This window comes from Parasteatoda tepidariorum, chromosome 5, assembly GCF_982258835.1.
Source record: "Parasteatoda tepidariorum strain Cologne lab strain chromosome 5, Ptep-v5.0, whole genome shotgun sequence".
NCBI lineage: Eukaryota > Metazoa > Arthropoda > Arachnida > Araneae > Theridiidae > Parasteatoda > Parasteatoda tepidariorum.
The window spans coordinates 71195997-71210815 of NC_141759.1; the positions used below are offsets into that span (position 1 = coordinate 71195997).

Sequence of the window (14819 nt, forward strand, 5' to 3'; positions counted from 1 at the left end):
AAGAGAACCAGCTAGATATCCTAATGCGTTTTACGTGAAGACGAAACATGGTAGCCAAGGTCCTTGAAAAGTTTTAGTAGTGATAGTAAATTTAAGTTAATAGTAGAAGATAATTCTTATTTTAATGCATCACTTTATCTGGTTTAGAAGGTATAATTTTTACGCCCATATGCTTTCTTTTGAAAATAATTTTTGGTGATGGTTACACAAAATTTAAAATATCGACATTTGTTTTCGTTACCACTTTTTTAAAATTTTCAAGGCCCGCGGGAGCCTTGCGAAAGGTGAATTAAGTAATTACCTACATTATCACTTCGATAGTTATTTCGCTGCTACTGAGAAAAGTTTTTTGAGGCGAGCAAAAGTTCGCAAATGAGAATTTTTTAAATCAAAAACTGTTTTTCAGTTCAAAGAAAAATCTCTCTTTTGCCATTTCAGGAGTACTCAAAACTCACTCGAATTTAAAAAAAAAAAAAAAAAAAAAAAAAAAAAATTAAATAAATAAATAAAAAAAAATTGAAATTGTATTTTTTTTTTGTTACTGGTTCTCCAATAAATCCGATAAATCAATTGAAATTGTATTTATTTTTTGATAACGAATCTTCAATAAAAATTGTTTCTACTCATAAGTGGTAGTTATCTCTGCATCAGCCCCGTGAGGAGCTCTAATTCATTTGAGTGGGAATGTATAATAAATCGCCGGAGTGTAATTGAATGGTGAAAGTTGGGGTTCAGTAACATTTACTGAGAGAAAATTAAAATAAAGTAGCGAGATTAAACAAACAAATTTAAGAGAGAGAAAGGGTTCTTGCGGCAGACTGCCTCGCCTCCCCCTGTGGTAAATTGTTTCTAAAGCTTATCACGCTTACTATATATAATTTTTTTCCCTACATTTAAAAATGGAACTTAAAAAGAACATAATTTCAAGCATAATTTACCCAGACAAACACGAGCTTAAAAAAAAGTGATAAAAAATTACAAATTTGATTCTGATGTATAATGCCATCAATTTCGAGAAACTTAAGAATTCAGTTTTGATATTCTTAAGAATTAATTTTAATTTAAGAATTCCTTTAATGTTTTTATAATTAAAGCTGTTTATGAAATTCATCTTGTTAACTAGAATTTTTGTTGTTGTTTTACAATTAAAAATAAAACTTAAAAATAATATAATAGCAAATATCATTTCTCCACGATAAATACAAGTTTCAAAAATTCTAAAAAGTCACATTCTAACGTAAAATTTCTTTGATTCTGAGAACTTAAAGGATTTACTTTTTTAGAAGAATATTAAGAATGAATTTAGTGATTCTTTAAAATAAAATTCTTCATAAAATTCACCAACTTCTCTCCTTTTTTAAAAAACATTCAAAAGTAGAACATAAAAATAAAACAATAGGGAGTATTATTAACCAGACAAACACGAATTTAAATAATGCAAACAAGTTACAAATATTTACATTCTGACGTAAAAGTCCTTCAATTTCGAGAAACTTAAGATTCCATTTTTGAAGAAAAATAAACAAGGCATCTCTTGTTTCACAATAAAGTTGATTAAAATGTCCCCACTAGATTATTCTAACTCATGAATGAAAATAAAAAAAATAAACATGAATGTCTAAGTTGTGAATAATGAAACGTAGCAGAAAGTTCATATCATTTTAAAGATGCGACTGAGTGATTTGTTGAAGAGCGGAAGGATGCAAGAGGAGGAAGAGGAGGCGGAGTTGGATGAAGTGATCGCTAGTGATCTTGGCCCACTGAACACAACGATCATCTCTTGCTTAAATCATCATTCCTAAATTAAACAGTTCACAAGAGAGCAGACAAGAATTCACGTGCAGCACTTTTTAATCTTTACTCTAAAGAGGTAAGATTTTATAATATCGTTTGCTCTGAATGTGGGAAAAAATAGTTTGCTTTAAAAGTGATAAAAAAAATCGTTTGATATTTTAAAATTATTTTATTTTTAAACTATTACTACTACTATTTTAAAAACCACTTAAGATTATAATGAAAACAAATTTTTTTTTCTTCGGAAATGTAGATTTTTTTAATTAGAATTCAAATACTGTAATATATGTTTTAAAATAATGTTTGTTTCGCGCAGTTTCTATAATTTGAAGAAAAAGTTTGAATTCCGATTAGAATGAAAAAATAGATTGCACCAACTTTAGAGCTCCAGCAACCACTGACATTTTTAAAACCAAAAAGAATATTCTAAACATTTTGATTACATATATTTTGATAGTTAAATTTTTTAAAATTTTATTTAATCACTAATTTTATTTGACTTTCATTGATTTTCTGTTTTTAATTCTGATTTGTTCTCGTTTTATTCAAAAACATCAACACACATCTTTGATATTTTATGTACAAAATATTAATTTTTCAACATTTTTAACTAGATTTATAATTTTATTTCTTTATTTAAAATAATTCGTAAAATTTTGATATAAATATTGAAATATTTTTTTTAAAATTGAAATATTAAATTTGAGTACATGTCCTAAAGTTTTCGAAATTTAAAAGTTTATTTAATTTTAAGGTATTTATCTTAAAATTAATTAGAATAAAATACATGAAAAAGCTAAAATTTATAAAAATAGTAGTTATTTAACATTATTTTTATTTCATGTTAAAAATTCCACTTTTCGCGTATTTTGCGTATTTTCTTTAGATTGTAATGTTACTGAGTATTAATTTCATATCGGGAAAAGCGAACGCTGCAATTAGATATTTATGAACGATATAAAAATGATTGATTTAATTTAATTTTAGTGTTTAATATTGTAGATCATCTTATTAAAAGCCTACATAAATTATTTTTTTATTACCGTCGTTGAAAAACAGACCCAAATTTTGGGTTTACAACTACTGATGTTCAATTAGTAGCTTTGTAATTTTGCACCCAATCCAGAAGACAAGGGAACTTCTGGATGAAGTATTGGGAGATATCTTACCTTCGTGGCAGGCTTTTTGATGGAATTTCCCCTTATTTGCGTTACACGGAGAGGAAAATCACGAAAACCTGCCACGGTTAGCCTGACGGCAAGGGGATTCTCACTCATGATCCGTCAACCACTAAGGATATTTTACGTCAGCACTGTGGTCGGTGTAAACCATGTGCGGAATTCGTATCTACCAGCCATCGCTGGGATTCGAACCCGGCTCAGCTTATTGGAAGGCAAAGGCTCTATCCTCTGAGCCACCATGGCTCTTGTATAAATTATTGTAAAAAATGGAGTTATAGTTTAAACGCAAATTGATGTATACATTTCTGATAAAAATAAAAGTAACTGATATTTTGATCTCAAAACTGACTAAAAATATTGATATTTTATTCGCTATATGAAAAATATTATAAAACAAAAGTTATACACAAGAAATTGAGAATAGGTTTTACATTGAAAATTTGATATATAAGCAAAATTATAATTGTAATTTTTTTTCAATAGTTAAACGATATAAGTCAAAAATAAGAATTCACAAGTCTTGTTAAGATTTTTCCGGATCTGGTAGGATCTGTTACCTAGATTAAAACTCTATTCGACTTAGCATTGATTCAATACATATTTGCACGAAGCAGTTATTATTTTATATTTATACAGGAAATTAGTTTAAAAGAAAATCGTGCTTCATTACTTAATTTTGTTTTTAAGAAATAGACTTATTCAGAAAATTCTTATTTAGTGCATTATTGACACAACTGGAAATTTTATTCTAAATCTTGTATTGTACAATCATTGTGATACAAATGGTCTGGTTCTGTTATGAAATGGCGGATATTTTCTACACATCTGCAAACACTTTTTGAAAAATTCCTGATTTATGACGGTATTAATTTTTATCTAATGCCTTTTTAAATTTGAAATTAAGCAAGAAAGTATTTTAATAATTTGACCAATATTGTTAATTATTACCACAAAATATTTTATTACTTCAAAAAATTCTAAAGCAAAAGACTCACTTTTTATAATATTTTAGTCCATCAGTTTTTCAAATTCTTAACCTTTATCTTTAGAATTGGCTTTTCTTCATTTTTCGTATGCAAAAAGCATAAGAAAAATCAAGAATAACAAATTATAATAATAGTAGCAATGATTTATTGTTCAACGTGATTCAAAAATAATAAATATCTTAATTCCAGATCAAAGAATTACAATAAATACCACTAATCTTTATTTCAGATAATCAAAATCAGCCTTTATAATTTGAGCAAAAATTTGAAAAATTATTTGAATAATAATCTCAGAAAATATTTCTTAAATAATTTGTGCAAGTATTTTAAAGTATCTTATTGTAAAAAAAAACTAAAAAATACTTTTTAAAGCATTAATATCAAGTTTTTTTACACTATCAATTCTTTAAATGCAGATTACGTATTTTATTTCCAATTTCCATTTTTTACTAAAGAATTACGATTATACACTCGACAATTTTTATGTTTTTTTGGGAAGATTTTTTTAGTGGTTCAGTTATATTTTGAATTAATTATTATTGCTGAGCGACAAGGGAAAAAATTAAAAGTGAAATAATTTATTCAATTCAAAATCATTTTAAAAATCATACAATACATTCAGGGTATCCAAAGAGTATGATAACGGTCAAATATTTCAAGACATGCTCATTGGTTCAAAAATCTAAAAATACAAGTGAGAAATACTTTCAAGAGATGTATTTAAACTCAACCCCTACCTTCAGTGCAATTTTAAAATATTGTACGAGATCGCCCATTTTTTTATTGTAGAATTAGAATTTTCAGACAAAATACTGCAATTTGATATGTAGGCTTAATTTACAGATTTCACGGCGAATTTTCATGGTTTTCTTGCTTACGTAAAGTAGTCAGTTTTTCGCAAATAGTCATTCACGAAGGTTATTTCCTTCAATATGAAAATTTTCGTCCGTCTTATTAAAAATCTGAACTAAAAATATAATTTAATTGATAAAAATTAAATTAAAATGCTGAAATTTAAATTAAAATGAAATTGAAACCCAATGAAAACAAATCGATGACATTGGAATTAAGATGACACTGGAAATGTAACGTTTGTTTACTTTTAAGATAAAATTTAAATTAAGACGAACTTTGATTAATTATTATTTTTGATTCCAGATAATTGTTTGTTAAAATATTTTTTTTAAATATTATTGTTTTCGTTTTTTTTAAATATGTATAAATCAATTGCGTAATGTTTATAATCGATCGATCAACGTTAATAATTTGTCAAATAAAGTTTAGTATAAATCATGTAAAACAATCGATTCTTATCAAAAGTTCGAACGATTTCTCGTGCATAGAAAAGTCTATTCCATTTGTTTACGAAAAGATTTTGTTTTGTCACGTATTTTGCCAATAATCTATTTTTAAACAGCGCGCGAGGAAAAAATAAAACGCCTAGAGAAGATTCCATTCTTAGTTTATTTACATCATTTTAAAATAAAAATAAAGTATTACATACTCTCCTTAAACACATTGTTTTAAAACAACTTAGTACAAAAGTTAGTTAATTAGCACTTTAGTTTCCTGTTTTTAATTAATTCTAACAAGTGTGTCCAAAGGTTTACAGTTTAAATCCATGCCATTTACACTTTAAAAGACTCGCAAACGATTTACACCTTAAATCGTTTGCGAGTCTTTTAAAGTAAATGCTTTGTTATTTATTTATCTTCCTTAACCCTTTCGCGCCGACTGTCACAAATACGTGACAGCAAAAAACCGTATCAATCAGGGTAAGAAGATAAAACTGGTAATCAAAGTATTTCTTTAGCAGTTTATTTGTGGGCGGAGTTATAATTTTTTGATTTATTTAATTCACCATTACTTTGTTCAAAATAAAACTATTTAGTTATACTTTGAATTAACATTGATTATATATATGATTAAACTAACAATAATTAAAATAAAAGCAAAGTAAGTCTGTCAAATTAGTAACGACTACATTTAAGTTACCGTTTTTTATTTAATTGCAACTTGATTCTGATTTTGTACGAATGCTTTTCTGAATCACCCGTCCCCAAGGGGTTAATAGCGATTTTTCATTTTTTCAAAAATTTTGATAGGATTCACATAGCACCTTCGAGTTGAAAAATTTAGTGGGAGATAGCATTAAGTAAGATTCCAAAAAAAGTACAAAGATTTAAAACATTTAACAATCTTTTGTATGCATAGAACTGGATTTTTTCTACGAAGTCATTTAATAAACATTTTTTTAACGAGGAATAGAAGGCTTTAAATAAAAAAAGATTTTTAAAGTTACAATAAACAGTTTTCACAAATTTTCCAAAAGAACAAACAATGAGGTGCACTTTCTGATTGAAGAATTTATTAAAAGATAGCATCAAGAATATTTTTAAAAAGTGCAAAGTTTCATATTTAAAACAATTCACGTGTATCTATATAAATAGAACTTAATATTTTTTAACCAGGTCATTAAATTTACCTTTTTTTAATGATAAAAACAAAGTTTTGAAAATAAGCAGATAAATAAAATAAATAAATAATATAAACAAATGAAAAAAAATTGTTTTTTAAATTTGAAAATGTGTTTCATGAATACCTTTGGGATGTTGCTATTTTATTTTACACCTGATGTTCGCAAATTCACTAATATGTCGCTTCCATTTCATTTTTCCATTTTAAATTGTTTTTTCGGTTTCAAATTCAGGCATTGATTAGATTAATATCAGAGTTATAAGAAGGTGACAAGGTCTGCGTGTAGGCTGGCGGATTTTATGTTTTTGAACATATTTTTTGTTCGAATAAATACTTTTTAATGCGGTTGGTGACTTTTCTGTTATTTTTTAAAATGTTTTATTCTATTCGCAGGCCCATAAAATTTCTTGAAATTCTTATAATATGGAGCCACAAGGCTTTACTTTTTATGCTATAAAAATATGCAATCAAAATAGCTAGCTTCCAAATAGTTGTCAAAGTAAATTCTTCATCATCTTCAGAAATTAAGGTAGAAAAAGTAGACCTTTCTCGAACGCATTGACAATTCCCATTGTCAAGACGAACCAAAATCTAAGTTATGAAAATAGAACAGATTTGAAAAGAAGAACGGCCCAACGAAACGAAACGAAAAAAAAAAAAAAAAAAGGAAAAAAAAATGTAAGGGTGAAAAACAATAGAACGAAAAGTTGCTGTTGCCGAGTACTTGAAAAGGAGCAAAGCAGATTAGAAAAATGAGATAAAAAATTGCCGACAAAAAAAATGGAAGGAAAAAAATAATAAAAGTGAAAAAACTGTGGTAGCCGAGGAGAGCAATGGTGGCCGAAAGAAAGCAACTCAGTGAAGGATGGATTATCAGGCAGAATGGAGGACGTAAGAAACTAATATTATTGACAAAGAAATTTGAACTCACTTGAATAAAACAGGATACAAGAGTGTCAAGATTTAAGATGAGCTGATATAACAGGTGTAAAAAGAATTTTGACGTTATTGCAGTTAAATTTAGGCTTAAGGCTCATGCAATGTGTGATAGATGATTTATCGAATTCTTTATTCTTCATTTCATAGTTTCCAAAAAGTTTAATTATTTTAATGGATGATAATTCGGAAGGTAACTTAATGATAAATATAATATGCAAAAAACTTTAATACTCAAAAATAATTTATCTTCAATTTTTAATCTATTTACTTACTATCTTCAATTATTTTTCGTCACTTTTTCCTTATTAAACTTCGTTCTTAGTATGGCAATGATTATTAGTGAAGTGTGTAAGAATACTTAGTAAGCGTGTTTGGTTTTTATTTTCTAAGTAAACTCTGTATGCAAAGGTATAAAGAGTTATCTTCAATTTTCATTGAATTACACAGACATGTAAAAAGAAAAAAAAAATTCTTTGGCTATCTACCAACGAGACGCAACATAAACAAGATCACGCGTGATCAAAAACAACCTCAAAAGTTTCAATCGGGTTACTAGTTCATGAAAGTTTAATCTGGAGCGTTAAGATCTAAATTAATTTCTTTTGTCAAACCAATTAAGTTGTAACTATTTTATCAGATTAAAAAATTTTCTTCGTTCTTTACAAAGCTGTGAATACGTTGAAAATAAAAATTCAAGGTTGCTGATAAAAAGATCCGAAAGCTGCTGTGTAAACTATCTCAACGTTTTGAACTAAAAGATCTTAGATAATCTCGTTATGATAGGGTGTCAGGAATTTTTTTAATCAACGAGTAACTTATTTAATCCAGAAGAATCTTTTATAAAAGAAGAGATTTTAGTGTAATATTAATCATTTAATTCAAACACTCAACTCCTTTTTTTTTTTTTTTTTTTTTTTTTTTTTTAAAAAGACAGTTTTAACATAATATAGGTTTTTATTTAAACCCACGGACCGTTTAACAAAAGGGCAAGATTGGGTGATAAACTGGCATTCCAGTTCAATCATTGACTCTCGTCTACTAAAATTTTATACCACCGACCTGAACAACCTTCTAACTTATACGGTAGTTGAAAAAGGTTTTGCAAAGTGGTAGTAAAACAATAACAATTAAGTTTCAAGAAGTGGTTAAGTTCCTTCTAAATTAGAAGGCTTCCAGACATTCATTGACTCTCGTCTACTAAAATTTTATACCACCGACCTGAACAACCTTCTAACTTATACGGTAGTTGAAAAAGGTTTTGCAAAGTGGTAGCAAAACAATAACAATTAAGTTTCAAGAAGTGGTTAAGTTCCTTCTAAATTAGAAGACTTCCAGACATTCATTGACTCTCGTCTACTAAAATTTTATACCACCGACCTGAACAACCTTCTAACTTATACGGTAGTTGAAAAAGGTTTTGCAAAGTGGTAGCAAAACAATAACAATTAAGTTTCAAGAAGTGGTTAAGTTCCTTCTAAATTAGAAGGCTTCCAGACATTCATTGACTCTCGTCTACTAAAATTTTATACCACCGACCTGAACAACCATCTAACTTATACGGTAGTTGAAAAAGGTTTTGCAAAGTGGTAGTAAAACAACAATTAAGTTTCAAGAAGTGGTTAAGTTCCTTTTATATTAGGAGTTCCTTCTAATTTAGAAGGGACTGCTTCCAGATATTTATTGGTTCTCGTCCACTAAAATTTTATACCATCTGCCTGAACAACCTGCTTACTTGTACGGTCGCTGTAAAAGCTCTTACAAAGTGGTAGTAAAACAACAATTAAATTTGAAAGAATTTTTCAAAAATAAAATTATTAAGACATCTATATGCACAATTGAGCATCAAATAGATCTTATCTACATATTTTTCTTTAAAATTATTGATTCGTCAAAGTAGTTTCAAAATTGTTTTCGAAACTTTAAACTTCAAGATTTAATGCACGAAAATGCCAATGTTGCTACCACTAAGCAAATTAAATCTCAATGGGCGTACAAGTTGGCAACTATGAACCTGTCACTTAATTGGTACAAGTGTCTTGGTAATATGGGTACATATCTTTTGAACTATATAGCTCCTGTTTATTTTTTTATACGAATTTAATCTTTAACGAATTAAAACAAGTATTATTTAACTGTACTTTTTCCTGTTTTTGGATTTTCGGAAGATTTTATTTTTACAATTAATGTAGTAGACACAATTTTTTGCATTTAAATTTGATTCTTGCTTTAATACATTTTCTTTAAAGTTATTATAACTACCATCTCCTTTAAACAATTTAAACATACACATTGAAGATTTGCGACTTATAATAGTTGTTTCCAATATTGAGCAAATTATTATTTAAAAGCCTATTTACAGTGTCCATTTTATTTTACTTCCTCTGGGTAAAAGTTTTTTTTTAAGGAACGTAAAAATTGGCAGGTATGTTATTGTTATTCGTCAATTTAGTAAATGGTGGAATAGGATGAACACGCACTTAAGTAAAATAAAATAAAAAATATACTTTTGTTTATCTTAATTTCTAGAATTGGGAAGAAAAACATTTTTGGAAACGACTTTTGGGGCAGATGTTTACTTAGACCTTGAACTTATCTTTTAACTTGGCTTTTTTAAAAATAGTAGCTGTGACCGCGGAAAAAAGTTGTAATATTCAAATCATAGAAAATTTTACAAAAATAGAAGACATTCTCTTAATTTTTTTGGAAATTGTTATACAGTTGAGAATCTTTATGCGGTCAATTTTTGTAAGCATATAGATGTGCTATTCTTTGACATTTGCTTTCATTAAATTAATTTTTTTACGAAGATTTTTCACTTTTTCTAAAAAAACATTTATGCTCTCTAATTATACTTTTTAAATACTCGCAATAGTTTATTTTGAATGTACAAAATGTCACTTTTTAACCCTGTTCCTTCGTCAATTTTACTCCTGTTAAAGAAAACTTACAATGTAACTATAAAGGATATGAAATAAAAATTTTACGTGTGCAAAAAATTAAACGAAACACTCTAAATAATTTTTGATCAAATGATCAGATTTTAACATACTAGAACTCAATCTTAATGGTTAGAGATGGTAACATCAATTACGCTAATCAATTAGTGCAGACAATGTTTTAAGTTACGAAATAAGCTACAAAATGTACTTTCTCTGAATAAACATAGCTTTTTTTCTGGAGAATTTTAATTCCTGTCTCCCGAAATAAAAAGCCGCAATTTGGGAAATGTGGTCAAATTGTTTGGACAGAAGAACGGTGAAAAGATTGGACCCCTATTAATATTAGTTAATTTTATTTTATTTCGTATTTCGCCATATCTTTAAGTTTTGCAGAGCGAATTGAAAAATTATTGCACTCAAACATAAAATTTGTCGATCCAAAGATAATTTCCAAGCAAAACTTTATTCAGTATTTTTTGTTTTATTTCACCACTGATCATTGTGTAATGAAGTTTTTTAAATGCTTGGCGAAAAAAAGATAAACAAATTGAGTTTATCCTATACATTAACCGTTTAAACACCAATGTTCTTCTTTTCAAAATGTTAAAGACTGGTAACACAAATATTTCATTCTTAGCACTTGCAATAGGAGAACTGAACATTCCTATCAACAGAAATTTCTTTATGACGTAATAATGGATATTTCGTCTTGAGTAGAGCCCCTGAATTAGACAGGCCGACTTATTTATTGCAGAGATGCCAACTTGCTCCGGACAGCAAATAAGTATTTTAAAGTGGTAGTTTATTAATTGTGATTCTTGGTTTAATAAATTCATTTATTAGTTTTTTATCCACCACTATTTCTAAATAATTCGTAGGCTTATATAATTCACCACTTTATAGTAGTTATGTCATGCTATACATTTTAGAAAGCAAGCAAAAATAGTCAAATATTTGCAAAATTTACTTTTTAGTTTTTACCGTTTTTTTTAATTATGTAGGCGTGTTCGGAGCAGTTGGCATCTCTGTTATTGTTGGAGCAAAGAGCTAATATAAGCACAGCGAATAAATATTTTCAAGTGGTAGTTTATTAATTGTAATTCTTGGTTTAATAAGTTCGATTTACTAGATTTTAATCCACCACTATTTCTAAACAATGCGTAGTTTTATATAATTCACCACTTTATAGAACTTATTACATGCTTTACATTTATAAAAGCAAGCAAATATTGTCAACTATTTGCAAAATTTACTTTGTAGTTATTTACCGTTTTTTAAATTATTTTGTCGTGTCCACAGCAGTTGGCATCTCTGTAATAACATAACGTTAACTTGCGAACTTGTTTGCTCCAGTATTGCTTGATAGGTCATCTCTAATAGTATAGGAACCTTAGTCTTGAGATTAAGCAGTTGTACTGTTTTTAAATCAAATTGTAGGTAACAGAAGAAAATTTCCTTTCATCAAATATGCTACCACTTTTTTCATAAATTTTCAAATATGCTACCCTTTTTCTAATGCTGCGATATAAGAATTCGATAGAAAAACGATTAAATATGGAAGGGACTTCTGAGTTGGAATTTTTGATAAGGAAAGGCAGAAAGATAGATAGACATGGCAGAAAGATAGATTTACTTATAATTGCCAACTTTTAAGCCTTCCATTTTTGTATTTAAAGTATTACTAAAATTTGTGCTGTCTAATTATTTTTCGTATTTACAAATTTAAAAGGATTTTTACCACAATGTATATGATTCAGAGTCGGCATATATATTGTATATGGTTAATTATTTATTCGAAAAATGTAATGTATATGATTAAGAGTTGGCATATATGGATATTACTTAACATCGGAAAATGTGCTTATTATTATTAATACATTTGTTTGCTATTAGAGATAATAAATACAACTTTAGAAACAATTCTTACAGGAAATATGCAGTATATTTTTCAATAACACACATCCTTTCATTATTATGTCAGTCTTTCATTATTTTATCTTGTTACGTATACTTTTACAGGAAATATTTCTCTTTTAGTTACTTTAAAAAAATTCCAAACTTGTCAAGTATTAATTGTGTGCTTAGTATTTACTCTAAATCGCTGTGTTAGCATACTAAATGTTACTTTATCATTTGTAGGAAATATTTTGAAAGGATACGTCTTTGCATTCTTATGGTAGAATATTGAATAGTATATACATAGGGAAAGGTAATTTTTCCTTTTATTTAAAAATTATTTAAAATTCATTTAAAATTTTGTATAATTAAAATTTCAATTGTTTGTATTTCGAAATGATGATGGTATAACTGTAATTATTAATTACTTTCACAATTTTGTATTTGTTTTTACATAATTTTTAATTTGGATATTAATACTTTAACTGTTCTAATTATTTGATTACCTTTATCAATAAGGCTGTGCAATTATAGAAGTCAGATTATAAGGTATTTTGTGTTCTATTCTGGTCTTTTCATGGTATATACTATATAAAACAGAGATGCCAACTTGCTCCGGACAGCAAATATATATTTTAAAGTGGTAGTTTAACAATTATGATTCTTGGTTTAATAAATTCAATTAATAGGTTTTTATCCACCACTATTTCTAAATAATTCGTACGCTTATATAATTCACCACTTTATAGTCCTTATGTCATGCTATACCTTTTAAAAAGCAAGCAAAAAAAGTCAAATATTTAAAAAATTTACTTTGTAGTTATTTACCGTTTTTTAAAATTTTTTTGGCGTGTCCGGAGCAGTTGGCATCTCTGATAGTAAAGACAGAACATATGGTATTGTTATTGTAAGGCATATTAGCTAATCATAATACATAATACAATGTTAAAATACACTCCTCGCCTTCATAGAAGATAGTGCCTTTGGTAATCACCTCCTACACCAGAAAGTCTCCACCCGGTTTTTTATAAGTAGTCTGCGCAGACTATTTAAAATGTGAACTAGCTGTGCACATGAATCCTAATTCTGTTTTAAAAGTAATTGAGAGAAATTTATCATATATATTTGAGAATTGAAACTGTAGTGGTTGACATGTAAATAAGACAAATCAATCATATTCATAAATTAAACAAATTTTTAGACATATTTGCTACCACTTTCTAATTTTTAATAGATTTTGTATTAGATAGTTCTTTCGTAAAAGATCTTACATAACAGCATACCTGCCAACTTTTACGCATTTGGCGTAAAATTTTATTTTTATCTTTAAAGTGGTAGTAAAATGGATGCTTTCTATATATTCCTTGCATTTATAAACTTCATTTATAATGTTTTTAACCATCACTATCTTAAAAAATAGTAAGTATACACATTAATATGCAATACTTTCGTGGTAGTCCGTAAAAGTTCTTTCAAAATGCAACGTATGTTTTTGCCTAACATTGTAATATAAATTCCATTTTCATACCACTGGGGAGAATCGTACTCGGAAGGACTAAAAGTTGGCAGGTATGTAACAATGGCCAGATCGAACTACCTGTGGAAAATTGAGTGGAGGCTTAGGGCGACTGACTAGCAGTAGGTTTTATGTGATGTGTGTAGATGATGTAGAAGAAATCACATGATACTCTGTGGTCGCGTTGGGAAAAGTTGCATCTAGAATATATATTTCTAAATAGATGATTATTCGTGTAATAAAACATAATTTTAAAAGCAAAGTGATAGATTAAGAAGTTTTTTTATTAATATACTTTCAGTCAAACCACGTGCGAGAAACAGTGGCTAATCTGCGTCTATGTCGGATCATTCAACACTATTGTCATCCAAAATAAAACGAAAATTAAAAAAATTAATTAAATCAAAAATTACAATAATCATTCACGAAAAATTTATCACTATTATCTACGTCTCTTGGCGTGATTTGTTGCTCTGATCCAGTCTACTCTTTTATTCCAGGTCAATTTGCTAACTGACTAACTTGTATTTTTAAACTAACTATTCTATTATAAAACGTTTGTATACACTTTACTACACATTGTTGTGGGAAACAAGAACATTGAAAATTTGTTTTCATAAGTAATAATTCTGAATATGTTACAGTTCTTAGAAAATCACAATGACAGCTGACATTGAAAAGCAGCCCCCATCTGAAGATGAAATACAGCCTGCAAGGAAACTTGATATATTTGATGTTGTGGGAGGCAATGGACTCTGGCAGAAATTTATCTTCTTGGTTGTTATATTCTACGCAATACCGAGTTGTACGCACAATTTGTCCATGTCCTTCCTTGCACCTAATTTGGAACATTGGTGTGCAAGACCAGATGGAATAAATTGGACTGTAGAAGAATGGACGAGTGTTGGACTTCCAGAGGATGACAAACGATGTTCCAGGTAATATTGCTGTTTCTACTGTTGAACAGTTGGTGGTCTAATTTTAGCTATTAATGTTTGACCATAAGTTTCGAAATGATGTATTAAGTACTTTTACAAAAAAAAGTGATTATTTTTTTCCGTTACCACCACTTTAACCCTGCTAAGATATT

General features: G+C 28.1%; 1 protein-coding gene across 1 annotated transcript in view; it reads left to right on the forward strand.

Moving 5' to 3' along the window:
* Nucleotides 1–1687: 1687 nt before the first annotated feature.
* The window catches only part of LOC107439409 (organic cation transporter protein), a 57129-nt gene continuing 43997 nt past the window's right edge, over nt 1688–14819 (forward strand). The window contains exons 1-3 of the mRNA XM_016051997.4: nt 1688–1870; nt 12457–12526; nt 14374–14667. Of these exons, the coding sequence (XP_015907483.3) occupies nt 14390–14667 (278 nt within the window). The 5' untranslated portion in view covers nt 1688–1870; nt 12457–12526; nt 14374–14389. The remainder of the gene's footprint in view (nt 1871–12456; nt 12527–14373; nt 14668–14819) is intronic.